Source organism: Nycticebus coucang, chromosome 3 (assembly GCF_027406575.1).
Source record: "Nycticebus coucang isolate mNycCou1 chromosome 3, mNycCou1.pri, whole genome shotgun sequence".
Lineage (NCBI taxonomy): Eukaryota > Metazoa > Chordata > Mammalia > Primates > Lorisidae > Nycticebus > Nycticebus coucang.
In genome coordinates this window covers 127,134,660-127,154,054 of record NC_069782.1, presented here as the reverse complement: position 1 = coordinate 127,154,054, position 19,395 = coordinate 127,134,660, and the positions used below count along the sequence as shown (strand labels likewise).

General features: G+C 43.8%; 1 protein-coding gene across 2 annotated transcripts in view; it reads left to right on the top strand.

Moving 5' to 3' along the window:
- Positions 1 to 19,395, top strand: part of CRTAC1 (cartilage acidic protein 1) — a 152,192-nt gene that overhangs the window by 9,366 nt on the left and 123,431 nt on the right. For both annotated transcript variants that reach the window (XM_053584905.1, XM_053584906.1), the window contains exon 2: positions 8,880 to 9,079. In XM_053584905.1, coding sequence (XP_053440880.1) covers positions 8,880 to 9,079 — 200 coding nt within the window. The remainder of the gene's footprint in view (positions 1 to 8,879; positions 9,080 to 19,395) is intronic.

Genomic DNA, 19,395 nt, shown 5'->3' with positions numbered 1-19,395 from the left:
GTCACTCATGTGACCTCCAGCTTCCTTAGCTCCACTCCTTCCCACTGGAGGTCCCGCCTCTGCTCTGTGCACTGGCCCTGCAGAGCCTCATTGCCACACACTGTGCAAGTGCTGTCTCCCCACCTCTGCCCGCTGGCCAGCTCAGCTGTGCCCCCCTTAGGCCTTCCCCAGCTTCCCCGGCACAAGTGGTTGCTCCTCCCACTGTGCCCCCACCTCACTCAGTTAAAACAAGTTTGGTGCAGTGAGAGAAACTATTTGGTATAGTGTCTAAGAATTCTGGAGCTAATTTGCTCATCCTAGATCTGTCATGTACTAGCTGTTGACCTTGAGCAAGTTACTTACCCTCTCTGTGCCTTAATCTTATCTGTAAAATGGGGAAAATAATAGTTCCTACCTCACAGGGTTTGAATGAGTCATTCCTGTGAAGGGTGAGAGTCAGGCCTGGCATATAGTCAGCGGTAGACTTGTGTTATTACTAACCATTCTCGGATAGTACGTGCCACAGGAAACTGCAGCTACACGCCTCTCTGTGTGCCTCGCCTACAGGGTCCCAAGGATGAGCTCTTAGGTTTAGAGAGGGAGCTCTGAAAGCCACGTGGATGTGAGGGGAGGGAGAGGGGAGGGAGACGCAGTTAGCAGGTGTGGCTGTTGTTCTGGTAAAGAGAAAGGGGGCACATCCCAGGCAGTAGGGACAGAAAGACTGGGCAGCTCTAAGGGAGCTTTGTGCAGTGGAATCTGCTATGTGAGCCTGTGGTTGTAAAGGATGATGCAGTGGGTAGCACGCCAGATCTCCACCCTGAGGGGCTGTGCTGGGACGAAGGGGCCCAGTGACAGCTTGTGCTCCCAGACTCAGGTTCAAGTCCACCTCAGAGGAAGAAGAGGAGAGTCAGGGCCCAGACAGATGGAGATGGGAATCAGTGGGCCAGGCCAGATACTGCCAAATGTCCCCAGGGACCGAGGTAACAAAATTGCCCCAGCTGGGAGCCACTGCTCTGGTCTGATGGAAGGTCCTTCAGCTGGAAACAAGGGCTCCCTCCTACGTATGACCCAGGCAGTGGGGCCTGTGGGCAACCACTGGGTCCCCTAACCTTTGTGAGGGTCTGCTCCCTGTATTCCTTCCTGCTCCTGCTCCAGGCTCTCCTTGTCCAGCTAACTTTGTAGGATCCTCCGACTTCAGTGACAGCACCCTTCCTCTAGAAAGTATCCCCAGGTCCTCCCTCCAGCTAACTGGGACCTCTCTGTGGCCCTCCTCCGCAGCACTCCTCTTCCCACACTGCCAGTGTTGGACGGGTTTCTTTCTGTGACCCCAGTGCCCACCACAATGCCAGGCCCATTGAGGGACCACAAGAAGTGTGCCGCAGATGAAAGAGCCAGGGCAGCACCCATTAGCTTTTCTCCAACATTGCTTGAGTTCCTGTAGCTCTTTTGCAAGACCCTGTGTAGATCTGGTGGCCCAGCCCACGTGGTGCAGAGTGTTCCTCTCCTTCATGTCTCGGCATGTCTCAGTATGTCTCAGCATCCTTGCAAGTGTCTGAAAAGGGGCTGTGTTCTGTGCTTGTTCCGGGCATCTGAATCATTTGGGCCTCATGGTTGTTGTTTTTTTTTTGCAAGAGCTTGGGGTGTGTCCTTGACTCTTTCCATAATTGTGAAAGAACGGTTTTCCCCGAAAATTGCCCTGGAAGCCTCTCCCCACAGCTGCCTGACCCCACATCAAAGAATCCAGGTTGCTTGGTTACCAGTTTTCAGACCCAATTCAGGAAAGTCCTGAGGTCACAGAAAACTGAGTTTGGCTACGTGCAGCCTACAGCCAATGTCTAAAGGCCATCTAGCCTTCACGTTCTCTGTGTAAAAGGAAGGGAAATGAGCAAGGCGAGGCTGCCTCCTGCCTGGCCCCCCAGAGGCCTTTCCTGTATAGCTCACTTAACCCTGGAAACCTTGGTAGATCACATGATCCATGTTACAGACGAGGACACCAAAGATCAGAAGGCTTAAGGAAGAGGCCAAGGTCACTAGTTAGTTGGTGATGGAGTTGAGATCCACGGCCAGGTCACTGACTCCAAGCATTGGTTTCTTTTTCTTTCTCTCTCCCCTACTCTCCACCTTGCGGAGGATTGTTCAAAAGTTTCCTTATAGTGCATTTTTTAAGAAATTATTATTACAAAGCAGTTCTTCTCATAGCTTGAAACACAAGTCCTACCATCTTTGGCCCTTGTGAAGACCCTTCTTTTCCCTCTCCCACACCTCCCTGCACGAGGAGCTCACATCCCCTGCAGAGGTGCTGTGTGCTCTGGCCCCTCTGTCTTTGATATTTAGCCTCACCTCCTCAGGACTGCTGTGCCCTGGGATAGCCTTCCATTGCCCTTACTCAGGGTGCTGCACCCAGGATTACACAGCTGCTGCACGGCCTGCTGGGAGAGCTTCTTGAAGCTGAGGACTAGGTTTTATTCATCTTTGTATTCTTAGACTGTACCGAATGTCTGCATGGAATATAGAGTACTTCGTACTATGTACTACTCTGGGGCTACTCCTGCTGATGAGTACACTCACACTGCTCTAACACACAGAGCACTTAGACACTTGGTACACAAGAGGGTAAGTACTATTCACAGTGCTCTAATACACAGTAGGTGCTCGGTACACAAGCAGGGTGGGTACTATTCACAGTAGGTGCTTGGTACATGATCAGGGTAAGTACTACTCCCAGTGCTCTAACACACAGCAGGTGCTTGGGACATGAGCAGGGTAAGTACTACTCACGGTAGGAGCTTGGTACACAAGCAGGGTGAGTACTACCCACAGTGCTCTAATTCACGGTAGGTGCTTAGCACATGATCAGGGTAAATACTATTCACAGTGTCCTGATACACAGCAGGTGCTTGGTACATGAGCAGGGTAAGTACCACTCCCAGGGCTCTAATACATAGGTGTTTGGTGCACAATCAGGGTAAGTACTACTCACATTACTCGGACACACAGTAGGTGCTTGGTACACGAGCAGTCAAGAAAACAAAAAAGTTCAGTTCAACCAATTTTTTCATTCTATTTTTAACCTTTCTTCCTGTTCTCCCAAAGGATTCAGCTGTGCACAGTGGTGTGACAGAGGCTTCCTGAGTTAGCCATGTAAAATGCGAGGTCACTCGGGTGTCTGCTGCCCTGTGCTTCAGGCAGTATCATCCTGCTCTGCTTTCTTCCCAAACTTCATATCCCCCCCTCCTCCTTTGACACTCCCTAGATAAATAGATTTTCTTTATATACTTCAACCAGCCGATGATGAATTTTGGTAACAGAAACATTTTTCACTTCAAATCAGATTGCAGTTTATACTCCCATCTGGAGACCATGAGTCTGGGGCAGTGGTTCTCAGCCCAGACTGGCCATTAACATTATCTAGGCAGGTTCTAAAAATATACAGCACCCAAACCCAACCCAGACCAATTAAATCAAAAAAGTGGGTGGGAGGCTTGGACAGCAGCATTTTCCTAAACACCCCCTTGCCCCAGGTGACTCTATTGTCCAGCCAGTGTTCAGGGCCACTAGTCTAGAGTCTTCCCCAGGCATTTCCAACAGCCTGTTAGAAAAACTGACTCTCAGGTGCCACCCCAGACTAACTGAATCAGAATCTGTATTTCAGCATGATCCTGAGGTGACTGGCAAGCACGTTGCAGTTTAAGAAGCATTGCTTTAGAAAAAGAACAGTTTTTAAATGACTATGACAAGTTACAAGCCATTTCTGTTGCTTCACATTATCATTTGGACATATTCCTTCTTTTTATTTAAGAAATATTAATAGATGGCCTACAAGGTGCCAGGTACTATGGCAGTTTCTGGGAACATGTTGGCATGCATTTCTATCTTGGCCTGCAAGTTCCACCCTTTACCCTGTCTCCAGGCTCTGCCCCTGATGGTTGGTATCTGTCTCTGTCTCCTTGACCTGACCGGCCCCCAGCTCTAACCCTTCTCCCTTTTGTCATTCCTGCCATCAGTGGTAATTTGACCTTGCTGAAGACAGCTCGTATCTTGAATGTGTGAAGATAAACGCCAGCCTGGGAATCCCTGAGGATTGCCTAGCCCTAGGATTGATTTCAGCTTCTTAGATCTAGAGGCAGAGGAGAAGGTTCTTGAACCAATCTTGTGCTTTCACTGTAGTATATTGCCTGGTTTCAGGACTCTGGGAGCTGTAGTATAGAACCTTGCTATAGTCAACGTGTAATTTTGTAGTTTATAGACCAGCATCACTGATACCACTGGGAGCTTATAGAAATATAGAATCTTGGGCTCTATACAGAATTATTGACTCAGAATCTGCATTTTAACGAGACCGCCGGGTGATTCCTATACACATCCAAGTTTAAGAAGCACTGAAGCACTGGTATAGAACGGAGCTTCTCAAGTTTTGCAACATGTTAGAATCACGTGGGAGCTTTAAAAAAAATCTAACACCCAGGCTGCATCCTTTGCCAATTAAGTCAGAATATCTTGAGAAGAGACCCAAGTATTAGTATTTTTTTATTGTGGCAAAATATACAGAACATAAAATTGATCATTTTAATGATATTTAAGTGTAAAGTTCGTCAACATTGTGTACGTTTACATTATTGTGCTGCCCTCACAACCATCATCCACAAAAATCTTTATCTTTCAAAACTGAAACTCTGTACCCATTAAACACTAACTCCCCATCTCCCCCTCCCCCACTCTAGTAACAACACTCATTCTGCTTTCTGTCTCTATTAATTTGACTACTTTGGATACCTGTGTAAGTGGATCATACACTATTTGTCCTTTTGTGACTTATTTCATTTGGCATAATGTCTTCAATATTTATCTACCTTGGAGCATGTATCAGAATTCCCTTCCTTTTAAAGGCTGAATAATATTTCATTGTATATACGTGTATATACCACATTTTGTTTATTTATTCAACTGTTAGTTTATCCATTCAACCACTGATGGACACTGAAGTGCTTCCACCTTTTGGCTGTTGTGAATAATGCTGCTATGAACATGGTTGTACCAATGTCTTTTTGAGTCTCTTCTTTGACTTCTTTTGGGTATAGACCCAGAAGTGAAATTGCTGGAGCATATGACAATTCTAATTTGAATTTTTTGAGGAACTGCCATGCTGTTTTCCACAGCAGCTGCACCATTTTATATTCCCACCAGCAATGCACAAGTCTTCCAATTTCTCCATTCCTGTACCGACAATTGTTATTTTCTTGTTATTTTAAAAAAAATTATGGCCATTCTAACGGGTGTGAAATGGTGAAGTCTTGTGGTTTTGAATTTGCATTTCCCTAATGATTAATGATACTTGTGTACTTATTAGGCATTTGTATACAGTAGAGAAATGTCTATTTAAGTCTTTTGCCCATTTTGGATCAAGCTGTTTAGTTTTCATTATTGAGTTATAGGAGTTCTTTATAGATTCTGGATATTAATACCTTATCAGATATATGATTTGAAAATATTTTCTCCCATTCTGTGGGTTGCCTTTTTACTTTTTTCATAGTGTCCCTTGATGCACAAAAGTTTTTAATTTTAATGCAGTCTGTTTTATTGTATCTATTTTTTCCTTTTGTTGCTTGTGCTTTTGGTATCTTATCCAAGAAATTATCGTCAGGCATGAGAATTTTTTTAAAGCCTCCCCAGGTGACTCCAATGTGCAGCCAAGACTGAGCAGTGTTTCTCAACTTTTAATATGCATTCAAATCACCTGAAAGCTTGTTAAAATGCATATTCTGATTTATTAGGTGGAGGGGGGGATCCAAGTTTCTGCATGTCTAACCAACTCCTAAATGATGCTGATGCTGCTGATCTATGGACCACTCTGAGTAGCCAGGACGTAGAAAAGCATTTCAATGGACTTCTTTCATCTGAGCCCTAAGAATAGAGGATAGATATTTATCAGATTTTTCTCATCACAATTGTTCCCCAAATCCACCATCAAGAAAGCCTACTGCTTACTCTCTAACTTTCGACTAGTACTAAGTAGTCCTGGTGGTGCCGGGTGCCTTTGGCATGGCGGAAGAATGAATTGTGAAGGATGTGTTCTCCCTGTCCACTCTCTCCCTGGCCTCAGGGAGAGGCCATCCAGGCTGGTCTGCCCAGACTGGGTGAGTTCACGTCCACACTAAATGATGACCTGCTCCTCTCCAGGCTTGGCCCTTGTGAGAGAGCTGCTGTAGAACCCTGCCGACAAGCTGTTTTGTTCAAAATATGTTTAATATGCTCAGAAAGGAAAACCACACAGGTTGGTCTGAAGTTTATAGAAGAAGCTCAAGGGGAAAAAACTGCTGAAAATCTGCTTCTAAAAAAAAATCCTTTAATCCATCATAGAATTTTAGAGTCAGAAAGGACTTTTAGAGAACTCCTCTCAAACCTTCAATTTGGAGAAGAAAGCTGAGACCCAAAGAGGTTTGTGACTTGTTCAAGGTCACCAAGCAAAATAGAGGTCAGCTCATAGGTACCTTCTTTCTTTTTCGTCTTGCTTTAAGTTACTTATCTAGGAATGGATAACACAGAGTAGCTACTTCTTTCACATGGCTCTTTTAATTAAAAGTTCTATGTTTTAGAGAAAAGGTAAAAATCAAGAGGCTAGGTCATGGTTCTTACACCTTATGGCCTTCATCAGAATTTCTACCAGTAGGGCCGATTGTGGTGGCTCATGCCTGTAATCCTAGCACTCTGAGAGGCCAAGTTGGGTAGATTGCTTGAGCTCAGGAGTTCTAGACCACCCTGAGCAAGAGTGTGACTCCATCTCTACCAAAACTAGAAAAGCTAGCCAGTGTAGTGGGGCATGCCTGTCACCCCAGCTACTCAGGAGGCTGAGGCAAGAGGATCACTTGAACTCAAGAGTTTGAGGTTGCTGTGAGCTGTGATGACACCATAGCACTTTACCCAGGGTGACCTAGTAAGACTCTGTCTCCATTAAAAACAAAAATTTTTTTTGTACCAGTTAAGCTTGTGTTACCCTGACAGGACCTGTCTCCCTGGTGGCAATGACCCAAATTGCAGGTGTGGTGCTTGGAAGGAACTAACCAGCTTCTGGAAGGCACACCAATGTCACTTTCCTCTTCCATGCCTATTGCTGATGTTGTAAGCTGAGCACAGCACTCTTTCCAGTCCCTGCCAATCAATTGGATTTGGCTCTCAAGTTGAAAGTTATTTGCCCTCACTACAATAGAGGTCATACCTTGAAAAGCCCATTGACCTTCAGATTCATGCTACATTTCAGCATGTCTACATTGGTTATTAAAAACTCTTTAGTTTCTCATCCACCTGCACACACACCCTGCTGCCCATTAATCCAATTATGACTTTCCTTTATCCAATCACACGTCCTGCCAAGTCACAGGGCTCTTGTGATGCATTTGTCTTTAGTGATTAGACAGCCCAGTAGAAGGTGCTGTCTTGTTCAGATGACTCTGTAATTTGGAATGACCTCAGTCTGGTAGCTCAACATCCACTGTGTGCCCTATAAACATGCTACAAGAACCTCCTTCCCAGGAAGGCTCACCGAGGTCAGTTTCTGCCCTGCAATTGGAGCCTTGCCTCTATGTCTCTCTTCAGCCTCTCCAGCAAGGCATTAGGAAGGCTTCTGAATCATGTTTGGCTTTGAAGGCAATGGGCCCTTCATTTGGGTCTCTGGATCCTTGAACAGAAGCAAGCTCATTTGCTGGCAGGAGCATCTGTCTCCATAAAGAGAGACAGTCTTCAGATCTTCTTTGCTCTTCCCTTCATTAAGACATCAGCCTCACTCAACCATGCTCTCGGCTGCCAGATGCACTGACAAGCCAGCAGGAAAAGTTCCATCAAAAAGAGGTTTGCTGCCTTCTGAAGGCAGGAAAGTACTGCTTTGCCTGCTGGGACCTTGTGGGACTCATTCCAGTGGATTTTTTAAACTTTCCGTGAGTTCTGATTCCGGGCCTGCGGGGGGAATCTCAGGGTGGTGCCATCTGTAGCTTTCTGAGTGTCTGCCTGCTCATGCTCAAAGTGGGCAGAGCTCTTCCACCTCCTTGCCCATTCTCATCTGTCTCCTGGGTGTGCCACTGGCTTCCATGGCCCCAGGCTGCTTGGCAACACCTGAGTTATGTTAGAGATATAATAATGAATTATACAATGCATTATACATAATTAATTTATAATAAAACACACACTCAATGGTTTAATTTCTCCAAGTGAATGATGTGCTACCTGCCAGATCCTGCTGGAAACCTCCCCAAACTAATTGCTTCTTGGTCTGGAGGTGATACCAGCTGCCCCAGGGAGGGATCTTGGCTTGGGGAACCTGCAAAGTCACAGACTGCCTCTGGGTATGTCCCACAGGAGGACATTCCTTCACTGCCTCTGTTGTTCTGCTCTGGATACTTGTCAGGGTCTCACCTAGATGCTATACCGTCTGAGAACTGTTATATTCGTCATGCTCCCAGTATGGGAAATGCTTGTGTATTTATACTCTACCCTTCCTTCCTTCCTTCCTTCACTCATTCAGTAAATATGTATCGAGTGCCTATGATGTGCCCCGTCCTCAGCTTGCTGTACATCAGTGAAGAAAGCAGACAAGATCTTTGCACCAGTGGAGCTTCTATTCTAGCAGAGTGGGACGGACCCTGAACAATAAGTGGACTGGATGAGCAAATTGTACCGTGTGCCATGCGGTGATAAGCACTACAGAAAAGGAAAAAGCAGTGCAGAGCCAGGGAGATCAGCAGGACAAGGGGGCAGGCTGCAGTTAGAAAGAGGGTTGCCAGGGCAGCAGCCTAGGAATGGCCGAGCCCTCGAGTGGGTCAGAAAGGCACTTCTGGGCCTACCAGGATTTGATTTTCCCAGCTGCTTTGCCTACAAGTTCTTTCAGTTCTTTTTGTAACTTTTGGTTTCAGATGTTCACAATATTGCTGTTTCTGCTGCCTCTGTGGTTCCTGCCCCTCACTGAGGGGTCCCAGCGGGCTGAACCCATGTTCACTGCAGTCACCAACTCGGTCCTGCCTCCTGACTATGACAGCAACCCCACCCAGCTCAACTACGGTGTGGCAGTTACTGATGTGGACCATGATGGTGACTTTGAGATCGTCGTGGCAGGGTAAGTGCCTCGCACCCTGAGTGTGACGTATACATTCATCAGCATTTGCCATGTGAAGGCTGTGTGACACGGAACTGCAGACTCAGAGACTCACAAAGCACACATTCTTCCTCGTAGGTCTGTGGTCATCTGCAGCTCCACTGCAGCTCCACCGCAGCTCAGCTGGGCTCAGCCGAGCTTCCGGGATGCTAGGGCTCTGCGTTTTGCTATAGCAGTGAATTTGGAATGGAGGCAAGTTTGGAAGAAAGGTGTTCTATCCACAGGCTCTTTGGGGAGAATATCTACTTTAAGGCACTCTCTTCTCATATTTAAGCCTCCGGGCTCTAGGATGTATAAAGGAGGGGCTTGAGGGTGACAACTGTGGTAAAAAGGGTTGTTCAAAGCTGCCTTTGTACAGTACTTTATGTAAGATGAAGAAAACTTTAACCATTTCAAAGAAGGAAGGAAGATGGAAATTAAGAAGGATTGCCATTGTAGTTACAGCTACTCAGGAGGCTGAGGCAGGAGGATCTCTTGACCCCAAGAGTTTGAGGTTGCTGTGAGCTAGGCTGATGCCACAGGACTCCTGCCTGGGTGATAGAGTGAGACTCTTATCTCAAAAAGGGGGAAAAATAAAGAGGGATCACTAAGCCGCCTCTAACCATGCCTTGGTGCTCCCTTCTCTCCTGGAAAAAAAGTATTATGTGTCAGGAAAAGCATAAGAAGGAGGCCCAAAAGTCTGAGTCCATGCCCTAGATGTACACCTTTCCAGCTGTATGACCTAGAGTCAGTCCCTCCTCACTGAAATTCGGACATACCATCTGTACAAAAGGAGATAGCCGAAATGCCTGATTGTCCCAGAGCCTCAGTAAGGCTACTGCGCATGACACTACATTGCACTTTCTGCCAATCACCGTAATTCCTATTTGTTGAGGGCTAATATGTGCCAGGCATGGGCATCATCGTATTTTACATGCATTGTCTTATTTCATCCCCTGGCAACACTGTGAAGTAAGTAACTCTCATCCTCACGTAGAAAAAAGGAAGTGGGCTTCAGAGATGGTAAGCAGCTTGTCCTCCATCGAGTAAATATTAAGTAGATGAGTCAGAATCTGAACCCCCAGGCAGCCTAACTCTGGAGCTGCCAAACTACCCTGTATAATGTTTAGTTATCGCTTCGAAAATCAGCCAATCAATAAAAACACTAGAGGGGCCTGTCGACCTCATTGTGGGAGGTCTGAGTTTTTATGGTAGCACTAAACAAAGGTAACCGGCAGGTAACATTATTTGTAGCAGCTGCATGTAACAGTAGAAAGCATTGACCTTGGAATTGGAAGACATGGTTTTAATTCTCACCGTACCTAAGCCAATAGTTGCAATTTACTTTATGAAGATCCACTTTCTCATCTATAAAATGGGCATATTGAAATCTACCCACCTATCTCACAGGGCAGTCCCCGGGGACCATGGTGATGATACACAAAAAAGATACTTAGTGAGGTCATTTTTTTCTTTCATTTATTTATTTATTCTACCCCCCATCTAAATTCTGGACAATTTAGATTGGTGTGCTGTCCAGTGGAACTTTCTCTGATGATGTCAATATTCTGTGTTGGTGCTATCCAATATGTTGCACCAAGCCACTTGTGGCTATTGAGCACTTAAAACTCAATTTTTATTTTTATTTGATTTTGACGAAATAGCCACATTTAAATTGGACTGCACAGCTCTGGGCTTTAAAGAGGGAAAAACTAATGAGCAGAGTGTGACAGAAAAAACAGAAATAGAAATGTTTGTGGTGACGCTCTCTACCTGAGGTGACCTGAGCGCGGCCAACCAGCCTGCCTGTGTCCAGTTCTGTTACTGGCCAGTTGCTTTCTGAATCAGGGAAAAGCCCTCCTCTCCTGGCCAAACCCATGCCCAGCCTGACTCCCAGTACTGGGGGCCACCCTGCTGGAGTCTGGGGGTAAAGAACTTTGATGCATTTCTGAGATGTTCCAGTTGCCTCTGTCTCCTGCTTGGTGAACCCAGCCTCCCCAGGTTGACCTGACAGAGGACAGAGAATAGCATGGCAACCATCCTTCTCTCGTCCTGTCCCCTCCATGCTCTCCTTTCATCTTGGACAATGATATGATCTGTATCTCCCCAGATTAATATGGAAAAAACGAGACCCGAGACATGAACAGAAAGCCTGCTCTTCCCCTTCTTGGACCTGGCCACCTGGCAGAGCTAGCCAGGCCCCAGAACACGGAACATGCAAGGTGCCTCTGATGGCAGGACTGTGTTTCCCCACAATGAGCAGCCAGTCCTGGTCCTTGCAGTCCTGCTGTCCAGCTGCCCTGGCCAGGGCAGCACCCCTTTGGTTTTCTCCTGCCCTCTTGCAGACTCTTCTCCAAGGCTCCAGGTGGAGGGAAAGAAAAGGTGTAAGAGCCGAGGAAAGAACCCCTTACAGCTTACTTTGATGTTTTTGTTGTTGTTTTGCCCCTTTCCAAGGCCTTTCTCTCAAAGGCCTGCTGAACTGCTTCTCACCAGCCGTGCTGCCCTCCTCACAGTCACTTTGTCTCTCAGCTGCAGATAGTGGGAGTAAAAGAAAAGGTCTTGGGCCCCAGGGCTGGTCCTGGCCTCGGTCTGTTTGGAAAGAAACAGAACTGTTTGGTGGCAGAATATTCAGTCTCGTCCTTTCCAAGGCAAAGGGAGTGATAGATGCCCCCACAGACCACTTGCTGGGGTCACTTACCTGAGCCCTGCGTCTAAACATGGGTTTCGTGAAGGTGTCTATCCCACCCACCCTTGGATGTGCAGAGGATCAATCCTGCGTCTATTGACCATTCAGCTTCTTTCTTTCCAAGTACTGGGCATTCATTTCATTTTCCTTTTCCATCAAGTCTTTTTCTCTTTCTTATCCAAGAAACTCAAGAAATTTGCCTTCTCTCCTCTATCGTAGAGAAGCTAGACCATCATTTGCAGTCAGCTTAGAGTAGATGTCTAAACCTTGTTTAGCTTGCTGCTTACTGTGGATCCTGCAGGACTTTCTAGTCATCCTCTAGAAACAAGAACTGGACCATCCTACGTGTTGATCCTGGGTCAGCCATTTGGAAAGGCTCCCCTCTCCTTCCAGGAGAAGATTGAGTGGGCAGCTTGTATCTGAAAGCTGGGGCTACTGGGTGTAATTCCGAAAGATGATATTTATTGCTCACCCCCAGCAAAGAAGAAGTTACATGGAACACAGGATGGCGAAACTGGGCAGCCTCCCAGCTCCAGTTCAGGCTTTCTTTGTTGCCATTGTGAAGTATTGTGAATTCTTAGAATCATCAGACAGACACATTCTCATCTGAGTACCAAAATACATTCCAAAGGCAAATGTAACTTTTTATTATCTTCCGGTTAGGATGATTTGTCACTGTCTTCTTCTTTGGGCTGGATAACCAAACGTTGACTAGACAGACGTATTTAAATCAGGACCTTGGGAGGTCATTTGGCCCACCCTTTGCTTTTCAGTGAGTCCACACCTGTAGTATTTGGAGGCTCCATTTACTTGGAGCCATCCAAGGGAATGTGTGCAATCCTTTGTAATCCCTCTCAATATTTACTTATGTCAAGAACTGGTTTGACTAATCTGGATCTCTTATATTAGAGCTTAATAAGCTATTTCTGTTAGCCTTGGTTTTCCTATTGCCTTTGAAGATATAAACCAAATGATCACCATCCTTTCAGATAATAAAAGTGCGGATCACTGCCCTGCCTTTTATCCCATGTGGATGCCTTGGCAACATTTCTGATTTTGGCTTTTATTCCATTTTATCCACCCTACATCCATATTCAACTCTGTTTCCTTCTCTGTTTGATTATAGACTCTCCATTTAAGAATCATGTAGCAGAAGTTGAAATTTTTAAAAATTGAATATGAATGCCTTGGCCAGGGCACCTGTGGTCCAGCTCCTGAGGCCCACTCTCTATTACCTTCCCATTACCTGGCCCCTGAACACATTTACTTTTGTCACCCATGGGAGAATGGCCAGCTCTTCAGTTTATAAAGCATTCAGTACTTGAACTTGTCTCGGATTTGTTGACCTTGTAGTATGTGACTGGAGGCCTGTTGCTCTGAGTATTTACTCTTTGAATAGGTTTGTTTTGTTTTGCTTTTTTGGTGTCCTCGTTCTGGGTATTGACAGCATTGATTTTGAGCATGTTGCAGTGGGTTTGTGTTGTGTTTCAGAGTCTTGAGTTAATTGTGATGGAAGGCGTGTGCGTGTCTCTGACTCTGGGAGGAGCAGGGAATGACCGCCCTTTGTTCTGCAGGGATGGGGGAGGGAATGGGCCGGTTCATCTCCTCCAACACATCTGGGTGAGTGCATCCGCATATGGAGGGCTTATCTGGCAACCAGCAGGTGCATGATTGCAGTCTGCTCCCTGCAGGGTGAGGGGAGGATTTGATCACCTCTGGAAACTTCCATACACGCACAGACCATGGAGGAGCTTCAGGACTGGCTTCCAGGTAAATAGAAAGCCCAGTGGCTTCCCCTTTTCTCAGTGGAACTAAACACCCAATCTGTAATCTGATGGAGTCTGGAAGGAATTCCTGTTGGTGTCAATCTCACACAATTCCTTTAGAGCAGCTTTTGTTTCCTGGGATATCCCCAGAGGTCTGAGATAACCCCCCCCTTTTCAGTTTCCAACAGGAATTTGTTCAAATGGAAAGATTGTAATGATTGTAAAGTTTAAATCACAATTTAGATCAGTTTTTCTACCCAAAGATCTTTCATTTGATAAAACCTTAACTCATTCTTCACACTCGGAAGGGTTTCATTTAAAGGGATGCTGCATATTAGAAAGCAGTGTTTGAGGTTTTCCTAATTTTGTAACTATGTCAGAAAACTTTTTTAATTTACTAAAGTTAATTGAATTATTTAAAAGGCAAACTGTATTCAATTACCAGATTAATCATAATTATAGAGGAGATATTTTTGCCATTATAAATAAGAGCAGTGATAAAAAAAATAAGAAATTTGTTCATGATTTAACCAAAGCAGCATTTATGCATTTTATTATAAGTTTATAGAGAGAGATACTTACAGTATAAAATATATGTAATATGTATGTATAGATAAATACAGTAGACAGATATATACTGTATATCTAAACATATCTAAATACACACACACACACCCACATACACACAATCTTTTAACAAAATATTTTTGAACTTTCAGTCCCAACTGTTGCTTTGTAAAATGTAAAAGTTTCATAGATTTGTTCATCACTTTTGGCATTGTCTTAAAATGTTAGATTATTTAATTCTGTTTCTCTTTCTTCATAAGCTTAAAATATATTTTGCTTAAATACATTGCAAAAAAAATTCACACAATACAGATGAAGGTAAAAATCCATCTTTACTAACTCCTCGCCCCTGCTCTGAGTTCATCCAAGTCCCCTCCCAGAAGAACAAGCTCCTCCCACCTCTAGGTGTTTTCAATTTGGTGTTTATACTTCCAGAAATTCTGTTTTATTTATATAGAGAATATGTGTGTGATAGACAAAGACACACACACACAGATTCCATGTTACATAAATTTCTATGATGTACATATTATAAAATATATATTTTTTGGAGGAATTGTACTGATGCATATTGTTATAAAACTTGCTTTGATTCACTGTGTAATATCTTCAAACATATAGAGCTTGCTTTTTTTTAAGCTTCGTGTGGATGGACCTCATTTTGCCATTCCCCAGCGACATTTAAATTGGTTCTAATCTGTGACTATTGCGAATGTCACTGTGCTGCATGCCACCCTTACACATATGCAAATATCTTTTTTTTTTAGACAGAGTCTCACTGTGTCACCCTCAGTAGAGTGCTGTGGCATCACAGCCCACAGCAACCTCAAACTCTTGGGCTTAAGCGATTCTCTTGCCTCAGCCTCCCAAGTAGCTGGGACTACAGCGCCCTCCACAACGCTCAGCTTTTTGTTGTTATTGTTGTTGTAGTTGTCATTGTTGTTTAGCAGGCCTGGGCCGGGTTCAAACCCGCCAGCCCTAGTGTGTGTGGCCGGTGCCCTAACCTCTGACCTGTGGGTGCCGAGCTGCACATACAAATATCTTACAAATACCTTACAAATATCTCTCTAGGATAGATGCTGAGAAGTGGAAATGCTGGGTAGGGATATGTACCTTTTAAATCTTAATAGATATCAGCAAATTGCTTCCCATCTCAATATTTTTCTACTTATTTGTAGCCTAAAAATAAAAGGTAGATTTTGGGATTATTCGATTCACTAGCTATTCAAGCACCTCATGTGTGTACAGCCACATATGCTCAAGGGGCTGAACTTTATCAATTTAGATGGAACCATTCCAAGAAAGAAAAAAAGGGCCTATTCTACATCTGCAAAGGAAGCTGCTGCTGTTAAAACTGCATTGAGGACTTCAATACTTTCCGATTCAAACTGGTATGAAAGGACTTCCTCTGAAGCCTCCTCTGTGAAAATATATTTCTTAAATGGTCATCCTTAACCCTGAGATTCATTGTCATTGGCGTCATGGGAGAATGATTGTGGGTGCTAGCTCTTCTGCTGTGGTTTTGCAGGGACTGCCTCTGATTTTGAATACTAATAAAATATGAGTTGGAGCAAGAGTCAGGGATTTTTAACCCATTCTTAAAACTTTTCTAAAAAGTTTACTCAGCAGTGCATAGGTTTGCCAGAGATGTCCCAAGGCTATGTTCACACTTCCTTCTCCCCAGCCCTGGGCAATGATAAACAATGGGCAGAAATTCCATCTCTGCCTCCTTCCTCCAAATTACAGATTACAGACTTTCCTGACCAGCTCAAAAGTCCAGGGCCCCCATGCAATTACACCACTCCCCCCTACACATACAGAGTAAGCGTGGTGGTAGGTGTGGCAAGTAGACTAATGGCCTCCCCAATGTGAGTTCAAATCCCCAGAACCCATAAATGTATCTTATATGGCAGAAGGGTGTTGGCAGATGTGATTAATTAAAGACCTTGAAATGGGGAGTTTATCCTGGATTATCTGAATAGGCCCAATGTGATCACAAGGTCCTTACAAGTGGGAAAAAAGGAGGCAGTAGGGGGAAATCAGAATGATTTGATGTGAGAAGGATTCAACCCATTATTTCCGACTTTAAGATGGAGAGAGGAACAGAGAGTCAAGGAATGGGGGTGGCCTCTAGAAGCTAGAAAAGATAAGGAAACTGAAGTACTCCTAGAGCTTCTAGAAGGGAGAGCAGCCCTGCTAGCACCTCGATTTCAGCCCCATGGGACCAGTGTCAGACTTCTAATATACAAAACTGTAAGATAATCAATTTGTATTGTTTTAAGCCATTAAGTTTATGGTAATTTGTCACAGCAGCCATAGGAAATGAATACAGCAGGTGAAAGTTTGAGTGCTTGGGGTCATTTTTCAGAGAGGTGATGGCCATTACCTCAGACAATTTTAGGGTATTATTTTTCTATTTTCACAACAATGAAAGAAATATACCACCAACAAACGTATTCTTTTTAATCAATGTCAATCTCTGTCAAAGGAATATGTGTAGCTTTGGGAATACTTCCTAAAAGCACACTTTGTTCCTTGGTGACCATCCAAATTAACTCATCCTGAAACTTACTATTTGACACCCACTGCAATGGGTGGCTGGAGGTGGGGAGAGGGAATTCAGAGCTTTTAAACAGTGCACTGTCCTTGGTGGAGCAAATGAACTCACACTGGGTGAGGTTACAGGCGACCAGTGCCACCAGAGAGATGTGAGCATTCCCAGAGACCCAAGGGGTTAAGAGCACTTACTTCCTGCTGGGAATCTAGGGTGGCATTTTGACAGCCTTGGAAGGACAGGCAGCCCATGGGTCTGTTCAGCAAGAGGACAAAGGCCTCTCCAGGTCAAAGATCATTTTAGGCTTGTTTGTTGTTGTTTGTTTGTTTTTAAATTTATTTTTAAAAAAGCATGTTAACAAAAAACCTGATTTTCACAAAGCAGTGAAAAGTATTTATAAAAAGCTATTCAAAAATAGTAATATAATTAAAACACTAAAATTGCCTCTGCTGAAAATGGCAAAGCTACTTTTGGTAGTCTGAATTTTTCATCCATTTAGAAAGTAGATGTATGCCTTGTCTCCAATCACTTTCCTTGAAGTCTTTCTTCTCTCCATTTTTTTAAGTGGAGGGCTGGCCGAAGGACCCTCTTAGTCCCGTGGGCCGCATTACAGGCTGCCAAAGGCAAGGGCCCAGCTCAGGCAAGAGCCTTGCAGCACATGCTCTTGGGCTTTCTTCATCCCTCCCCTGCTCTTTGGAGGTTATGCAGCTCTGACTCTCAGGATGTGGCCCCCCACCCCTTGTGTTCTCCTAAACCCACCCTTTCTCCTCCCTAGTACTGCCAATGTGGTGAGCATGCGGTCTTTTCCCTTTCTTACAAGGATGCTACGATTCTGACTTAAATTCCTTTTGTGGAAATTGTTGAGGTTCTTTTTAAGGTGCTGGTATCTGGAAAAACATAAAAGGATGCGGGAAGCTAAAAACAAACATTTGCACTTCATGTATCCACCATGATCGTCCCAGTTTACCTTCACCTGCTTGCAGACTACAGTTATATATAAGAAGGAAGGTATGAAGGGGTAGGGAGCAGCAGATTCACAGGTCTGGTATTTTACTTCCATTTTCTCCCTTTAACCATCATGCAACCCATATGATAGGCAGCATCTGATTGATTCTAAGTCACACATGTTTTATATTTTAATATCTCTAGAATTGAGATGGGACTTGCAATTGGAAGCTTGCATTTATTTGGCAGCACTTTTCCTTTAATAGAGACACATAAAGTAATAGTGAGTTTTATTGCTAATGATACCTTAAATTTGATGAAAACTTGCAGATGAGGAAACTGAGGCCCAGAGTTCTGCCTGGGGTCACAGAGATGATGAAAGATGGAACTATTATTCTGTATATGCCCATTAAACTGAGCTTTTTAATTGTGTTGCTCAAATCATAATCTTTATTCAATTTTTTTCTGCTTGGCCTATTAATAACTGAGAAGTTTGTTTTATAGTATCCTATGGTCGCATCCACTTCTTTCCATGATTCTGTCAATTTTTGGTTTACGTATGTTGAGACTGATTTATAGATGCAATTTCACAATTCATATATTTTCCTAGTGAATGAGGCCGTTGTCACTATGAAGTGACCTCTTCTATCCCTAATTATGCTTTTGGTGTGATTTACCAGGTCTGTCTTTTTCCAAACTTTTGTTTTGAACTTTTCACGATCCTCATGTTTTATGTGTGTTTCTTATATGCAGTGTAAACATATGTATATGTATATATATAATTTAAGTTTGTTCAAACATTGGACCATGTCTGTAATTTTGGTGATTAGTACAGTCCACTTACATTTAATGGGAATAAAATCCTGATATATTCACACCGGTTTCTGTTATCTCATTTTTTTTTTCAGTTTCCTTGTTTTCAGTGTTTCTTTTCTTTTCTTTTTGAAAATGTGATTGATTAAACTGGGTATGGTAGCTCTCACCTGTAATCCTAGCACTCTGGGAAGGCCAGGGGGCATGGATTACCTGAGCTCAGGTGTTCAAAACCAGCCGAGCTAGAGCGAGACCCCATCTTAAAAAATAGCTGGGCATTGTGGCAGGTGCCTACAGTCCCAGCTACTTGGGAGGCTGAGGGAAGATGATTGCTTGAGCTCAAGAGTTTGAGGTTGCTGTGAACTATGAGGCCAGGGCCTCTACCCAGGGTGACAGAGTGAGACTCTATCTCAAAAAAAAAAAAAAGAATTGTTTTTGATTGATTCAAGGGTGGGGGAAGATTCTTATTTTCTAAATCCCATTTTTTGCCTCTATTAATTTGGGGTTTCTACCTTTTACTTCTGTATTTTTAGGGTTTTACTTTGAAATTTTATGATTCATTTTAACATGACAAACTGAAATTATCTTAACCCCTTTCTGTAACAATACAAGTGCTTTTAGTATACTTTAACTCTGAATATCCCCTCTTGGCATATGTGTAATACTTTAGCTTTGTCCTTTTTCAGTTATAATAATAAGAATTATTGTTGCTGTTATTGGCTTAGATAAATACAATGTTTTTTGTGTACATCAATTTTTACCATCCAATTTGCTCATCCTTTCCTCCTGCGTCTCAGAAAGACCTCCTGGGATCATTTTTCTTCCAAGCATGTTCCTTTACTGGCTCATCCTGGTAAACTCTTAGTTTTTGTTTAATCTAAAAATACCTTCATCATATTTTTATTCTTGAAAGATCATTTTTCTGCATTCAAAATTTCAGGTTGATGGTTATTATTTCACTGTCTTC